Genomic DNA, 16,005 nt, shown 5'->3' on the forward strand with positions numbered 1-16,005 from the left:
CCTCTCCCCAGAGGGAGACGTGTATGGAATAAAATGACTTGCTTTGGTAGGGGTTTTTATTATTATTGTAACCCCCTTCTATTTCTGGGTTACTGGGGAGCCGGTAATACTCACCTGTGTGCAAGGGCGCCTAAGGTTGTTAACAACAAAGGAGATCCTGAGTATCCCAGCGGTGATGTAGGATAGGTGGGAATCCTCTATCCACCCCCCTGCCGCAGTCCCTTTACTTTTAAAGGAATTTAAACTTGGCGGTGCCTCCACCCGGCTGGCCCCTGCACACGCTTAATAGCGGCCTTGGGAGCTTCCAGGACTAAACCTAGTCTGATGATAATAATAATAATAATAATAATAATAATAATCTGAGACGGGTCTAACTTAATAATCGCACTTATGCAAACTAAACATCCAATATACTTAAATTAGAGTTAACACAACTTTACTTAACAAATTAAAGGAATATGGCATAACAGACTGAAACTAAACATCACTATTATGTTAAATCCACAGGGCAGCTGAATAAATCAATTAATAAAAATAGTATGAAAACAAATGAAACTTGTCTAAACTTGCATTTACACTGCCACTGTTTACCCCACCTGCAGAGTGTACACTCCCCAAGAGTTCAGAGCCCTGACCCCTTCCTTGCGTGGGCGCGCCTGAAGATCTGAAGAAGCAGACAGCGCTCTGTGGGTTCGGGGTACCAGTTCAGCCCAGTTGTCACGCTGGAGGTTTGGAGTTGGCCCAATCAAATGCCTGCAGTCCTGGCCCTGCTTGAAGGGACTCTCTCTCTCTCTCTCTCTCTCTCTCTGCCTCTTCTCAGGCCCAGTCAAAGTCTCTCTGCAGTGCCCCTTCCTTTACACGCCCTGCCCCAAACAACGGGGGTGGGGGCACTCACACCACCTTCACTGCAGGCCCATCTCAGGCAGCTCCAGGCTCAGTCCCTGCCCTGGCTTGGACAATGCCACCAACCTCCGAAGCTGCCTGCTCGATCAAACTCCGGCAGGCTCTCAGCCGCAGCTTTGGGACTCCGGCAGCAGGCAGTAGCCAGCAGCTTCCAGCCTGGGCTGCACTCCACCCTAGCACCAAACTGGAGTTCCCCACATGCTATTCCCCTTCTCTCTGGAAGGGGAAGAGTCTCTCTCCTTTTCCCCAAGGCATCATGGGAGTTGTAGTCTCCCAGGCTCTTCCCAACTGTAAAACTCCCAATTAAGTCCCAAGGCCCCTGAAGTACAGGGTGCCTACATTATTATTTGTTCAATATACCTATTTCTGCAGAGAAGGCAAGGCCAAGGGAGTGCGCTTTGCACTTGACACAGAAAGTGGTGAAATTTGTTATGGTCGTCCGTTCTCTTGGGGGAGTTCATTCCACAACCTCGGACCACCCCTGGAGAAAGTTCTGTTTCCTGCACAGACAAGCTTTGCTTGTGTTGTCGAGCGTTCCATTGTGCCAGAGGAGCGAAGTTACCAACCACGGTCTTCGTCACACAGCTTTAGATGCTCTTTTAGGTATCCTGGACCCAGGTCATGGAGTGCCTTGAAGATAAGGACTGAGACCTTAAACTTGACACTAGCTTCTATGGGAACATAGTGTAGGGAACAGAGGACAGGTGTGATGATGTGCTGCAGCATTTTGTACTAGTTGGAGTGTCCGAAGTGCTGAAGGTTTCATGGCCTGGTTTATTGCATTCCTGTGTCCAGCCAAGAAGTGATGAAGGCATGGAGTCAAATTAAGTAAAGATCTTAGATGAACCAAACTGTGCCATAGAATCTCTATGGATAGTAATTGCATGCTTGAATAATAAGAATATAGCAGTAGGGATATACTACCGACCACCTGACCAGATTGGCGATAGTGACTGTGAAATGCTCAGGGAGATTAGAGAGGCTATAAAAATAAAAATCTCATGATAATGGGGGATTTCAACTCTTCCCATATTGACTGGGTGCATGTCACATCAGGACTGGATGCAGAGATAAAGTTTCTTTACACCTTCAATGACTGTTACTTGGAGCAGCTATTCCTGGATCCCATGAGAGGAGAGGCAATTCTTGATTTAGTTCTAAGTGGAGCACAGGATCTGGTCCAAGAGGTGAATATAGCTGAACTGCTTGGTAATAGTGACCATAACATAATAAAATTTAATATCCCTGGGGGAGGGTGGGGGGCGGGGATGGACACCAAATCAGCCCACCATGGTAGCATTTAATTTCAGAAGGGGAAACTACACAAATATGAGGAAGTTAGTTGAACAGAAAGTAAAAGGTACAGTGCAAAAGTGAAATCCCTGCAAGCTGCATGGAAACTTTTTAAAGACACCATAATAGACGCTCCATTTAAATGTATACCCCAAATTTAAAAAGTTGTGAAAGGACCAAAAAAGTGCCATCATTGCTAACCAACAAAATAAAAGAAGCAGTTAGAGGCAAAAAGGCATCCTTTAAAAAGTGGAAGTTAAATCCTATTGAGGAAAATAGAAAGGAGCGTAAACTCTGGCAAGTGAAATGTAAAACATAATTAGGAAGGTCAAAAAAGAATTTGAAGAACAGCTAGCCAAAGACACACAAAGTAACGGCAAAAATCTTTTGAAGTATATCAGAAGCAGGAAGCCTGGTAAAGAATCAGTGGGGCCACTGGGAGATCGAGATGTTAAAGGAGCACTCCAGGACGATAAGACCATTGCAGAAAAATTAAATGAATTCTTTGCATCAGTCTTCATGGCTGAGAGTGTGAGGGAGATTCACAAACCTGAGCCGTTCTTTTTAGGTGACAAATCTGAGGAACTGTCCCAGACTGAGCAGTCAGAGGAGGAGGTTTTGGAACAAATTGTTAAATTAAACAGTAATAAGTCACCAGGAACAGATGGTATCACCCAAGAGTTCTGAAGGAACTCAGATGTGAAATTGCAGAACTACTAACGGTAGTATGTAACCTATCATTAAATCAGCTTCTGTACCAGATGACTGAAGGATCGCTGATGTTACGCCAATTTTTAAAAAGGTTCCAGAGGCGACCCCAGTAATTATAGGCCAGTAAGCCTAATTTCAGTACTGGGCCAATTGGTTGAAACTATAGTAAAGAACAGAATTATCAGACACACTGATGAACACAATTTTTTGGAAAGAGTCAACATGGTTTTTATTAAGGGAAATCATGCCTCACCAATCTACTAGAATTCTTTGAGGGAGTCAACAAGCATGTGGACAAGGGTGATCCAATGGATATAATATACTTAGATTTTCAGAAAGCCTTTGACAAGGTCATTCACCAAAGGCTCTTAAGTAAACTAAGTAGTTGTGGGTTAAGAGGGAAGGTCCTCTCATGGATCAGTAACTGGTTAAAAGATAGGAAACAAAAGGTAGGAATAAATGTTCAGTTCACAGGGCGAGAGGTAAATAATGGTGTCCCACAGGGTCTGTACTGGGACCAGTACTGCTCAACATATTTATAAATGATCTGGAAAAAGAGGTAAACCGTGAGGTGGCAACATTTGTAGATCATACAACAACTACTCAATATAGGTAAGTCCAAAGCAGACTGTAAGGAGTAAAAAGGGATCTCACAAAACTGGGTGACTGGGCAATAAAATGGCAGATGAAATTCAGTGTTGATAAATGCAAAGTAATGCACATTGGAAAACATAATCCCAACTGTACATATAAAATGATGGGGTCTAAGTTAGCTGTTACCACTCAAGAAAGAGATCTTGGAGTCATTGTAGATAGTTCTCTGAAAACATCCACTCAGTGTGGAGTGGCAGTCAAAAAAGCTAACCGAATGTTGGAAATCATGAGGAAAGGGATAGAAAAAAAGACAGAAAATATCATATTGCCTCTATATAAATCCATGGTACACCCACATCTTGAATACTGCAAACAGATGTGGTTGCACCATCTCAAAAAAGATAATTGGAAAAGGTACATTAAATGGCAACAAAAATGACTGGAGTACGGAACGGTTTCCATATAAGGAGAGATCAATAAGACTGGGACTTTTCAGCTTGGAAAGGAGATGACTAAGGGGGGATATGATAGAGGTCTATAAAATCATGACTGGTATGGAGAAAGTAAACAGGGAAGTGTTATTTCCACCTCATAACACAAGAACAAGGGGTCACCAAATGCAATTAATAGACAGCAGGTTTAAAACACGCAAAAAGAAGTATTTCTTCTTCGTCAACATGTGGAACTCCTTGCCAGAGGATGTTGTGAAGGCCCAGACTATAATAGGGTTCAAAAACGAACTAGATGAGTTCATGGAACATAGGTCCATTGATGGCTATTAGCCAGGATGGGCAGGGATGCAAAGCCATGCTCTGAAGTGTCGCTAGCCTGTTTGCCAGAAGCTGGGAATGGGTGATAGGGGATGGTTCATATGCTGATTACCTGTTCTGTTCATTCCCTCTGAAGTACCTGGCATTGGCCACTGTCGGAAGACAGGATACTGGGCTAGATGAACCATTGGTCTGACCCAGTATGGCTGTTCTTATGTTCTTATGAATAACAGTGGCCAGGTCTTAGTGTATATACAGCACCTAGCACAGTCCCGGTCTCTACCAGTACTGTAATGCAAATAACAGTGATGGATTTATACCCATGAATGGATCAGTGTCTTCTCATGCCATCTGCACTGAACCTCACGTCATTTATTAGGGAGCCTTGTAACCTATGTCCATCTCTAGTGTGATTGTGCTAATGAGAATGCCTCTTTAAACTGAAAAGGTGCCGAGGGGGAAGATAGAAATGCATTAGCACCTGCCAAGAAAAAGAGGAAGTTGGAGAAGTATGGAGCATTCGAGTTGGAGGAGCAAGACCCCTGAAAACCTGTAAGTGTGAAACCCTGCCAGCCTCTGCTGACAGTGGGGAGCTGTGCCTGCAATACTCAGGGCTTTGGGGAGAGGGCAAAACTGGACCCAGCCCTGGCTGTGGTGGAGGCACAGAAGCCATTTTCCCTCCCCAGGGGTAGGGTGCGAGGCTGCACAGCCCATATTCATGTGGCTGCTCTGTGGCACTTGCAGCAGGGGGCATCAGGGCCGCGGCATTCCATCGAAGGTGTGATGCTTCTCGGGTCACCCAGGGCTGTGAGCTGGGTGTTGGCCCTGGAATACAACCAGCCTGTCAGCTGCTCAAGCACCCGCCTCTGGGCTACACCAGTCTGCCCTGCCCTGCAGACTGACCATATACGCATGCCAGCCCCCGAGTGCCTTCAAAGTGTCCCCACTCTGGTATCCAGCCCCTGGTCACTGGACCCCCACAGAAATCCCAGATCCTCTGTTCCCAGCCCAGTTTTACCTTAGCCCAGCTCTCCATCTCCTCACACAGCACTTCAGTTCAGTCCTAGCAAAACAAAAGGGAATTAGTTTAAGAAAGCTTGGAGATTCCACTGGACACAAGTGTGAGGGATGGAAACAAATGGTGACATAAAAGAAAGTCGTAAGACACGAACTAGGGCCTGTAGTCAGTTGTTGGCTGCGTGTGTGTGTTCTTTGTGCGACATTGGCTCTGCGCAGATAGCCAGCCCAGCAAACCTTGCTCGAACTGCCCAAATAGACGACAGATCCCTTTCATTAACAAAGGCACATTGGCAGGTTAATTATCGACGAAGCAGAATCCTAGTATCCCGTAGAATCAACAGAACCACTGACACACGTATGCCCGTAGCAATGGACCAGCTCAGTGAATGGCAGGACTTTCCATTCCCCCCTCGGCCGGACAAAGACATCCCCTTTGCGATTCCTCTTTTATACTTTGATACAAATAAATTATGTATTGTCCCTCTGACCTGGTGAGTGACCACCTTGTACCTGTCAATTTGATCAAAACATCTCTATCCATCCCCTGTCATCCTGACCTTATCTTTAAGAGAGGTCAGTGTGTCCTTGTGTCACCTTCGGGGCGTGTGTTCACACCATAGCCGTATATCGGAGTGCTCTGGTACCACCCTTCTGGAACGTGTTTCTGTGAATACTTAGTGCCCAGAAGTGCTTGTGTTTTTGCAACACCAGCCCTGTTCTTGCCAAGTTCATGTAGTGGGTAGTGAATCTGACAGCAGACATCTGCTTTGTAACAGGGCAGGGCCTGACTTTTGCTAACTCTTCTTTGTATTAGCAGGGCTTGACTTGAGTTCAGGCCTTAGGCCTCATACCAAGCCTCGTGTCTCAGGCTCTCTTTGTACGACAGGGCCTACACTTATTAATAGCTGCCACTTTCCTAGCTACTAGAGTACAGTCTCGCCCCAAAGTTCAGTCTTTCGCAGTGCTTGCTAGTCCCAGGTAGCCAGGACCAAGTCTTCCATGACCCACCCCCACTCATCCTGTGATCTACAGAATCAGTCCTTTGTCTTTATTCACAGGCTGGGCCATCCTCTCACTGCCCTATTGTTCCTTTTTACTGCCAAGCGGTTTCAAGGTTTATAGTTTGTCTTTGATGATTTTCCATTGACTTTTCTGAGTTTGCGGCTAGGTAAACAATTAAGCAATGCATTACATAATTGGCTAGCCTGGGAAAGGTGACAGCTCCCTCCTGCTTGACTGGGCCATCGCTGAGACATATGGTTCATTTTCACTCCAAGACCCAAGGGCACCAATGTTCAATAGACTGACATTATTCATTAAATATCACTCGAACACATCATCTCAATGTGATGATAAGTATCGATAAGTTACAAACGTCCAGTAGAGATCTCACATGTTACCATTTGTGGATAAATACCATGAAAGTGGGGTATTAGATGTAGTGAGTTGTCAGGTCTGAGACAAGAGTTACTTGTAAAGAACAGCGAATCCTTTGCCAATTGGCCCCAGTGGGCCTCACTCTTAAAGCTCACCTGAAATAGCCTCTAGCACATTAGTTCTCAACCTATTTACCATTGTGGGCCACATACGCAGCTCTCTATTTGTTATGTGGGCCACATCCACACAATATATGTACTGCCTGTATGGCCCTGAGGATCTCGTATGGGCCACAGCGGTGTGCTGGTTGGGCCTCAAGCAGTCTGCAGGCGGCAGGTTGAGAACTACTGCACTAGTAGAACAGCATCCGTCAGCACCATGCTGGGACATTGGCTCAGGGGGATGAAGGACCATCTATTGAATCACCACTGCCATCTCATCCTGGGTTTTTCCGGGAGGTCTCCCCTTCTTGCTCTGAGTTGTCACAATGCAGCTTAGCTGGTGAGAGCTGACTCTAACCCTAGCATGTAATTGTATCCTCCTTCCAGATGAATCTATGGAATCCAGGATCAGGAAAGTTGTGAACATTACGTACGAGAAGCTGACCGCCTCTCTGCCCCAGGAGAGTATGTTGGACGAGCTTATATATCTCACGTGAGTCTGCAGCCCAGTTTCTCCCTTAAAGACCAATGATCTAGACACCACAGCCTGTGCTCACACAGGCCTCTGCTTACCTGCTCTATGGACAGACCCACCTCACAATGTGCAGATCTAGGTCTGAACTCCTCGTGCATTCGAAGGGTTTGGATACAGACCTGTATCTCGATAGCACCATAGGAAATGACACACAGACTGGATCACGGTCCCTCTTCAGGAAGGACAGGCAGGGGCGAAAGGGTGGAGGAGTTGCACTGTATGTCAGAGAGCACTATGATTGCTCTGAGCTCCAGTATGAAACTGGAGATAAGCCAGTTGAGAGTCTCTGGGTTAAGCTTAGAAGCAAGAACAATAAGGGTGACGTCGTGGTGGGTGTCTGTTATAGACCAGCAGACCAGGAGGATGAGGTAGATGAGGCTTTCTTCAGTCAGCTAGGGAAAGTTTCCAGTTCACAGGACCTGGTTCTCATGGGGGACTTCAATCATCCTGACATCTGCTGGAAGAGCAATTCAGTAGAGCACAGACAATCCAGGAAGTTTTTGGAGAGTGTTGCAGACAACTTCCTGGTGCAAGTGTTGGAGCAACTAGCTAGGGGCTGTGCTCCTCTTGACCTGCTGCTCACAAACAGGGAAGATCTAGTAGAGGAAGTAGAAGTGGGTGGCAACCTAGGCAGCAGTGACCATGAGATGGTCGAGTTCAGGATCCTGACAAAAGGAAGGAAGGAGAACAGCAGGATACGGACCCTGGACTTCAGAAAAGCAGACTTTGACTCTCTCAGGGAGGTGATGGGCAGGATCCCCTGGGAGGCTAATATGAGGGGGAAAGGAATCCAAGAGAACTGGCTGTATTTTAAAGAGACCTTATTGAGGGTATAGGAACAAACCATCCCGATGTGTAGAAAGAATAGCAAATATGGTAGGCGCCCAGATTGGCTTAACAAAAAAGTCTTTGGTGAGCTTAAACACAAAAAAAAAGCTCACAAGAAATGGCAGCTTGGTCAGATGACTCAGGAGGAGTATAAAAACACTGCTCAAACATGCAGGAATGAAATCAGGCAGGCCAAAGCGCAATTGGAGTTGCAGCTAGCAAGGAACATGAAAGGGAACAAGAAGGGTTTCTACAGGTATGTTACCAACAAGAGGAAGATTAGGGAAAGTGTGGGCCCTGTACAGAATGGGGAGGAGGTGAACATCCCTGAGTGCTGAAGGAACAGGTTCAGGACTATTTAGAAAGATGAACATACACAAGTTCATGGGGCCAGATGCAAGGCATCCGAGGGTGCTGAGGGATTTGGCTGATGTGATTTCAGAGCAATTGGATATTATCTTTGAAAACTCATGGCAATTGAGGGAGGTCCCTGTTGATTGGAAAAAGGCAAATCTAGTCCCCATCTTCAAGAAAGGGAAGAAAGAGGATCCAGAGAACTACAGACCGGTCAGCCTCACCTCAATCCCTGGAAAATTCATGGAGCAGATCCTCAAAGAATCCATTTTAAGGCACTTGGAAGAGAGGAAGGTGATCAGGAACAGTCAGCATGGATTCATCAAGGACAAGTCATGCCTGACCAACCTGATTGCCTTCTATGAAGAGGTGACTGGCTCTGTGAATTTGGGGAAAGCGCTGGACGTGATATACCTTGACTTTAGCAAAGCCTTTGATACACTCTCACACAGTATTCTTATCAGGAAGTTAAAGAAGTATAGGTTGGATGAATGATCTATAAAATGGAAAGAGAACTGGCTGGATCACCGACTCAACAGGTAGTGATCAATGGCTCCATGTCTAACTGGCAGCCGCTCACAAGCGGAGTGCCCCAGGAGTCAGTCCTAGGGCCGGTTTTGTTCAACATCTTCATTAATGATCTGGAGGACGGGGTAGATTGCACCCTCAGCAAGTTTGCTGATGACACTAAGCTAGGGGGAGTGATAGATACCGTGGAAGGTAGGGATAGGATACAGCGTGACCTACGCAAATTGGAGGATTGGGCCAAAAGAAATCTAATGAGGTTCATCAAGGACAAGTGCAGAGTCCTGCACTTAAGACGGAAGAATCCCATGCACAGCTACAGACTGGGGACCGATGGACTAGGCACCAGTTCTGCAGAAAAGGACCTGGGGGTTACAATGGGTAAGAAGCTGGATATGAGTCAGCAGTGTGCCCTGGTTGTCAAGAAGGCTAAGAGCATATTGGGCTGCATTAGTAGGAGCATTGCCAGCAGATTGCGGGAAGTGATTATTCCCCTCTATTCGGCATGTGGCTGCATTTGCATTTGGAATATTGTGCCCAGTTTTGGGCCCCCCACTACAAAAAGGATGTGGAGAAGTTGGAGAGAGTCCAGCGGAGGGCAACAAAAATGATGAGGGGGCTGGAGCACAAGACTTATGAGAAGAGGCTGAGGGAACTAGGCTTGTTTAGTCTGCAGAAGAGAAGAATGAGGGGGGATTTGATAGCAGCCTTTAACTACCTGAAAGGGGGTTCCAGGGAGGATGGAGCTAGGCTGTTCTCAGTGGTGGCAGACGACAGAACAAGGAGCAATGGTCTCAAGTTGCAGTGGGGGAGGTTTATGTTGGACATTAGGAAAAAGTTTTTCCCTAGGAGGGTGGTGAAGCACTGGAATGGGTTACCTAGGGAGGTGGTGGAATCTCCCTCTTTTGAGGTTTTTAACCTGCGGCTTGACACAGCCCTGGCTGGGATGATTTAGCTGAGGTTGGTCCTGCTGTGAGCAGGGGATTGAACTAGATACCTTCTGAGGTCCCTGCCAACTCTAATCTTCTATGATTCCCGCTAGCCCAGTGTCCTGTCTCTGACAGAGGCAGCACCAGCTGCTTCAGAGGAAAGTATAAGAACCCTGCAGTTATGGGATATCCCTGCTGCATGGTCCGTTCATTCTCCCAGCTGTGTACAGCTGCTGGAAAAGATAACACCACTGCAGGTATCTTCTCAACACAGGTCTCTGCGCAGGGCTCCAAGAGAAAATTGCAGCCGGGGGGACATCCCCAATGGTGCAAGTTCTATAGACTCTTGTTGCTCAGGAACCAAGGAGGAGCAAAGAGCTGGTGTGATGGTGCAAGACCTTTGCGCAGGCTGCTGTGGGCTTACACAGCTCCCTGGGGATGCTCCCAGTTTGAGATCAGGCCCCACTGCCTTTTCCAGCCAGGGTGAACCCTGCCCCCTGAACAGGATGATGTGGGGAGATCAAGGCCATTAGGGTATGTCTGCAATGTAGTAAACCTGATCCATGCCTAGAGACTAGGGGTTTCCAAGCCTGCGCTTGTGCGTCCACATGATGTTGTAAACCCAGGCTTATGATGGTCGGACCCAGGACTCACAACCATTACACAGACCGGAGTCAGACTGGGAGGTGCTGCATCAGTGCAAAGATGCCCCCGCACCGGCCAAACGGGGGAGGGAGCCATGACTCTGGCTCACTCAGCTCAGCGGGGCTGTCAGTCCACTCCTGGTGTGCAGGAACCTGGAACCCCTCTCTGCTCTCAGGTCTGTCGGGGAGCTGACAGGGAAATCCAGGTCCACCCGGTCCTCTGGGTTCCAGCTCAGAGCTCTCAAGTTAGACAAGGAGAGTCAGGGTTTGCTGTCTCTGACAGAGCCCTGAGATCCTTCCTTCCTACCTTCCCTTGGGCCTCTGCAGCTCGTCACTCTGTTGGCCGGCTGCCCCTTTCTGGGGTGGTGTCCCGGGGAAGCTCTGGAGCAGTCTGATGACGGGAGTTCCTTTCTCCAACATGCTCACTCTGCTGGTCTGCCAAGCAGCAGCGGCTGGCAGTGCCTGGATTAACCCTTTGGTTGTTGAGCTAGCGTGGGGTACACACACCCATGACACTGACCTTCTGCTTCTGGGGGCATAACCCAGGGTTCCTCACACCCTCGCCAGCTGTAGCCGCTCTCGGCCTTGGTTCATGGCGTATGGTGCTGACACTTGTCTGTCCATCCCGCCAAACCTTCACGATGGCGGAGCCTGATCTAGTGTTCATTGAAATCAGATGGGGAGGGAGAAGGGGGGGATCTTTCCATTGACTGCAATGGGCTCTGTTTGTGAGGAAGGGAGCTGCCTGGCCCTTCCCAAATACATGAGTCTGGCTAACCGTCCCTCCCTCTCCCCTCCTCCTCAGCAAGCGTCTCCTCACCTTGAAGAACAAGTCTTCCTTTGACCCCATTTACATCGGGCTCTTTGGCAGTACTGGGGCCGGGAAGAGCTCACTGTTGAATGCCATCATCGATCAGCAGTTCTTCCTGCCGGTGTCAGACCGCGAAGCCTGCACCTCTTGTATGGTGCAAGTCAACAGCAACCGGGGTGAAAACTACGAGGCAAAAATTCACCTTCTCTCACTAGAGGCAAGGCTGATTCCTCTGCATGGCATGGGGCATGGGGTGGATGTGTTCTTTGGGACAGTATCCTGGCTGCTCGGTGTGTAGCCCTGCCCCCTCCACAGTGAATCTCTGTCTTATGGAGAGGGAGGCTGGCTGCCTGGCCCACATGGCCCCTGCTGGCTGCTTCTTACATTGAGCCTCATTCATGCCTGATGATGGCTGTGGGCTCCAGGAAGGAAGTCATGTGCTCTAAGGACAGGGCTGGGGCTGGTTCTCTGTGCTTAGGAGGCCCAGAGTGGACAGGTGAAAGCAACAGCACTTCCCTCCCTGCTTTGCTTGCAGTTGGCCAGAGGGGATTCCCGCTGCTGGAACCACAGCTGGTTTGTCTGCTGCACAATCCAGGGAATCACTTGCGCTGCTTCTGCACTATTGCTCCCCACACCTTCTCCTGCAGCACTGAGCCACTTCTCAGCTCCCCTACCACACCCTCTGCTCAGCATTCAAACAGCTCTTCAGTCACTTTAGTTGGACGGCTGTTACACCACTCCCACCCAGCCCGAGCTCCAGGCACCCCCATCGCTACTGACATCCACGATCGCTGCCTGTACAACCCTGATCAAATCCAGCCCCAGCACCTGCATTATCCCATAATAGCAACCTGGCCCAGCTCCCAGCCCATCACCCAAATGCCCAAGATAATAATGGCCTGTTTGCCCTGCTCTGCCTGGCAGGAATGGAAGGAGGAACTGAAGAATCTGGTGGAGCTTGTGAAGAAACCTGAGGAGGAGGAGGAGGAGGAGGAAAAAGCGGAGGAGGAGGAAGGGGAGGAGGAGAAGGAGGGTGATGTAGTTGAAGCTGTCCGAAAGCTTCGAGCGCTCTATGGGAAAGATGCGGAAGCCAGACCTTACAGTGATCTGTTGAGTGCGAAGCTACTAGTAAATATCCCTGCCTCAAAATGTATTCAACTCAAAGCAGCGCAGGTGAGTGAGTGTCTTTTCATAAATTCCAAATCCAGAAGACCATTGTGGGTTCAAAAAAGAATTAGATAAATTCACGGAGGACAGGTCAATCAATGGCTATTAGCCAAGGTGAACAGGGACAAACCCCATGCTCTGGGTTTCCCTAAACCTCTGACTGTCAGAAATTGGGAGTGGACAACAGGGGATGAATCACCAGATAAAGAGCCTTGTTCCATTCACTCCCTCTGAAGCACCTGGCCCTGGCCACTGTCAGAAGACAAGATACTGGGCTAGATGGACCATTGGTTTGACCCAGTATGGCCGTTCTTATGTGGGGGGAATAGGTGAAGAGGGAGGTGCCAGAGCGGGAGGAGGCTGGGGAGGGGAGGAGATAGGTGGGGTCCAGACAGGGGTAGGATGGGGAGGGAGGTGCTAGAGCAGGGGGAGGAATGGGTGGGAAGAGGGGTCCTGGAGCAACAGGACTAAGTGAGTACGGCCCAGTCTCAGACAGTGAAGGTGGGTGAGGGGCAGGCAGGAAGGAGAAGCAAGGGAATATTGCTTCTTGTCATCGGCTAAATCAATTCCACATTGTTTTTCCTGTTAAATCACTTATATGAAGTCAACAATGCTGAACAATTCTATAAGTTCTATGTGTGAGTGTGAATCATGCTGCATGAATTAGGACAGTGGTTCTCAAACTATTTACCATACAGTCATTCTTTTATCAGAGAACCAAAAGTAGGAGGGGAGAGATTCAAGACAGTGATAGGAAATGGGTGATTGTGCAGTGGGGGATGAATAGTGCGGGATGAAACTTGGTCTCACAACACCCCCGGTGGAAGGTTCTTCAGTTCATTACTGTTCACAGAGGACTTCAAGGTCCTATCACCATAGAGGGGCAGAGTTTGATTTATTTATTGTGTCCCAGGCAGAAGAACTCTCTGACGAACTGGACCCTTATATCCGGTGTGACAATTACAAGGATGTGAAGGAACCAGCACAGGATGACGTGGGAAGCAGGATGCGACTCTGGCCACTAATCAAATACGTGGAAGTGACGATTCCGAAGTCAGATGTGATTCCGGAAGGTGTCGTGTTTATGGATATTCCCGGGATAGGAGATTACAACAGCAAAAGGGATGAAATGTGGAAAGAGGTGACTTGCCAGCTCTGCGCTGTGTGGGGGGAAATGCTGAGACATGATTTGGCTGGAGAGTGTTTAAACATTGATTGTAACATCACTATTCCAGTGTAACAAAGGGAGCAAAGCTCTAGAGAGGGCAATGTGCTCTGGGGCCTGGGGAAGGCTTTAGTGGAATGGACAGAATCAGCGCCTGAGGGTGCACCCCTGATATTAGCTAACGGTGCTTCCCAGCTAGGATCACTGCTGCTGCTGGATTCCCATAGCATCATAGACCCATAGCACCTCCGCACATCACTGGGAGACTGATGGTTTTCTTCTGAAGTTCAGACCCTGCAAAGATCACATGCTCCTTTATCTTCTCTCCCCTCGGGCTACCCCACTGAATGTCTGCACAGCAATTAGATGCCCGCAGCTGGCCCAGGTCAGCTGACTCGGGTGTAGACGTTCACTGCAGCCCAGGCTCCGGGACCCCGCCCTCCTCCCATGGGGTCTAGAGCTCAGGCTGTGGTCCAAATACAAACGTCTATACAGCAATTTTACAGCCCCACAGCCCAAGCCAGCTGACCCAGGCCAGCCACGGGTGTCTAATTGCTGTGTAGACATATCCCTAGAGGTCAATTCTAAACCTCCAGCTAGTGCTGTCCTGAATGGCACAGATGCGTCATAGCTGGGGGGCTGGAACGAGGGGCTCAAATTGCTAACACAATTTTGCAGAGACTGAGCGCTCTCCATTGCCATGGCCGTGAGTGGGGAATTGAGGATGCACCACATGTTGCAGGATGGAGCCTGGCTGCCTTTTCCCTTCCAGATATAATTCTCTGTCTCTCTTTCTCTCTCTCTCGTTCTCCTTAAGACCATCAATAAATGTTCAGTCATCTGGGTTATCAGCGACATCGAACGAGTTGTGGGGGACAAAGTGCATGAAGTGCTGCTGACTGAGAGCATCAAAGCTTACCAAGGCGGGATGTGCAGCGACATCGCCCTGGTGGTCACCAAGTCTGATAAGCTGCATCTGAAGGAATACCTGAGGTAGTGGAATAGTCTATCCCCGGGCTTCAGGAAGTGCGAAAGTCCTTCCTTCAGAGATGTACCGTCTGTCTGCCCATCTCCCTCCTGCAGCCCCTCCTTCTAGCTACCGGCTAGTCCGTGTTCACCCATCGGCTTCTGAAGCATCTGGCATTTGTTCTGGCTGGTGTTTTCAGTGTCCAACAACAGTCTTGGTCTAGACCGGTGGTTCTCAAACGTATTTGATCACGCCTCCCTTCTTTGCGTCTAGTAATAGTTTACACCCACCCTTCTGCCACACACGTACATATACAAGGAAAAAATAAATCAACATGCAAATCTCACTAAACGAGACATTCAGTAAGGCGTTGATTCAGCCAGACCCAACGATCCATTGTAATAAGAGCAAAAGCAAAACTGCGAGGATGCTTACAATTAAATGTGCACACTGCATCACAGCAAATGGATTAACGGACAGATGGCAACGACTTTGTATAACGCTATGCAAGCGTAACAGAAATCCACCAGAATGCACAGCGCTATCTAGAGTCAGATGCACAGCACCATCTGAGGACTTTATATGTCTGGAGGAATCAGCTTTGCAGTTATTCATCACTGTCGGTAAAATGTGCACAGGAAGTTTCTTTTTTCCTAAAGCTTCTCATGGCCTCACTAGAATAGATTCCGCACCCCCAGTTCAGGGGGACCCTCCCGTAGTTTGAGAGCCTCTGGTCTAGACAGGATGAAAGTGTAGGTATTTGTGTGTATAACACTGTGCCCTGGGAGAGTCGTCAGCAGGAATTGAATGTGAGAGCTGAGGATTTAAAAGCATCCTCTATTTTGCAATTAAACTACATGAAATCTGCCATAGCAGTCTTTTCATTGTATCCAATCGCTCACCACCCAACACTTCACCAATGTCACCTGCCCAGCTGCAGTAACCACTCAGAACTTCACAGCAGTAGCAGGGATAGAACTCTGATCCTCTTCTTCCGAAAGTAACACTGGAGCTATAGGAGAATCAGTGTGTCAGGGGGAGCCAGTATGTCAGGCCTGACGAGAGCTGTGAACCACCCATTCACCTCTGTATCACAGGCATTAGGAAGAAACAGGTCATTCTATAATTGTCCTCTACAGCGATTCTTGCGCCTTCCTCTGAAGCACCTGGTGCTGGTCGCTGCTAGGGACATGATGCTGGGCTAGGTGGGCCTTGGGTCTGATACAGGCTGGCAACGTCTATGAACCTGCT

The 16,005-nt window shown here is 48.4% G+C and overlaps 1 protein-coding gene across 1 annotated transcript in view; it reads left to right on the forward strand.

The window, feature by feature from the left end:
* The first annotated feature begins 4,727 nt into the window (after positions 1-4,727).
* The window catches only part of LOC137143519 (nuclear GTPase SLIP-GC-like), a 44,202-nt gene continuing 32,924 nt past the window's right edge, over positions 4,728-16,005 (forward strand). The window contains exons 1-6 of the mRNA XM_067533336.1: positions 4,728-4,823; positions 7,217-7,322; positions 11,450-11,672; positions 12,380-12,628; positions 13,536-13,763; positions 14,605-14,780. Of these exons, the coding sequence (XP_067389437.1) occupies positions 7,225-7,322; positions 11,450-11,672; positions 12,380-12,628; positions 13,536-13,763; positions 14,605-14,780 (974 nt within the window). The 5' untranslated portion in view covers positions 4,728-4,823; positions 7,217-7,224. The remainder of the gene's footprint in view (positions 4,824-7,216; positions 7,323-11,449; positions 11,673-12,379; positions 12,629-13,535; positions 13,764-14,604; positions 14,781-16,005) is intronic.

The sequence above is a fragment of the Emydura macquarii genome, unplaced genomic scaffold (genome assembly GCF_026122565.2).
Source record: "Emydura macquarii macquarii isolate MOO-44397 ecotype Brisbane River unplaced genomic scaffold, CSIRO-AGI_Emac_v2 contig_3337, whole genome shotgun sequence".
Classification (NCBI taxonomy): Eukaryota; Metazoa; Chordata; order Testudines; family Chelidae; genus Emydura; species Emydura macquarii.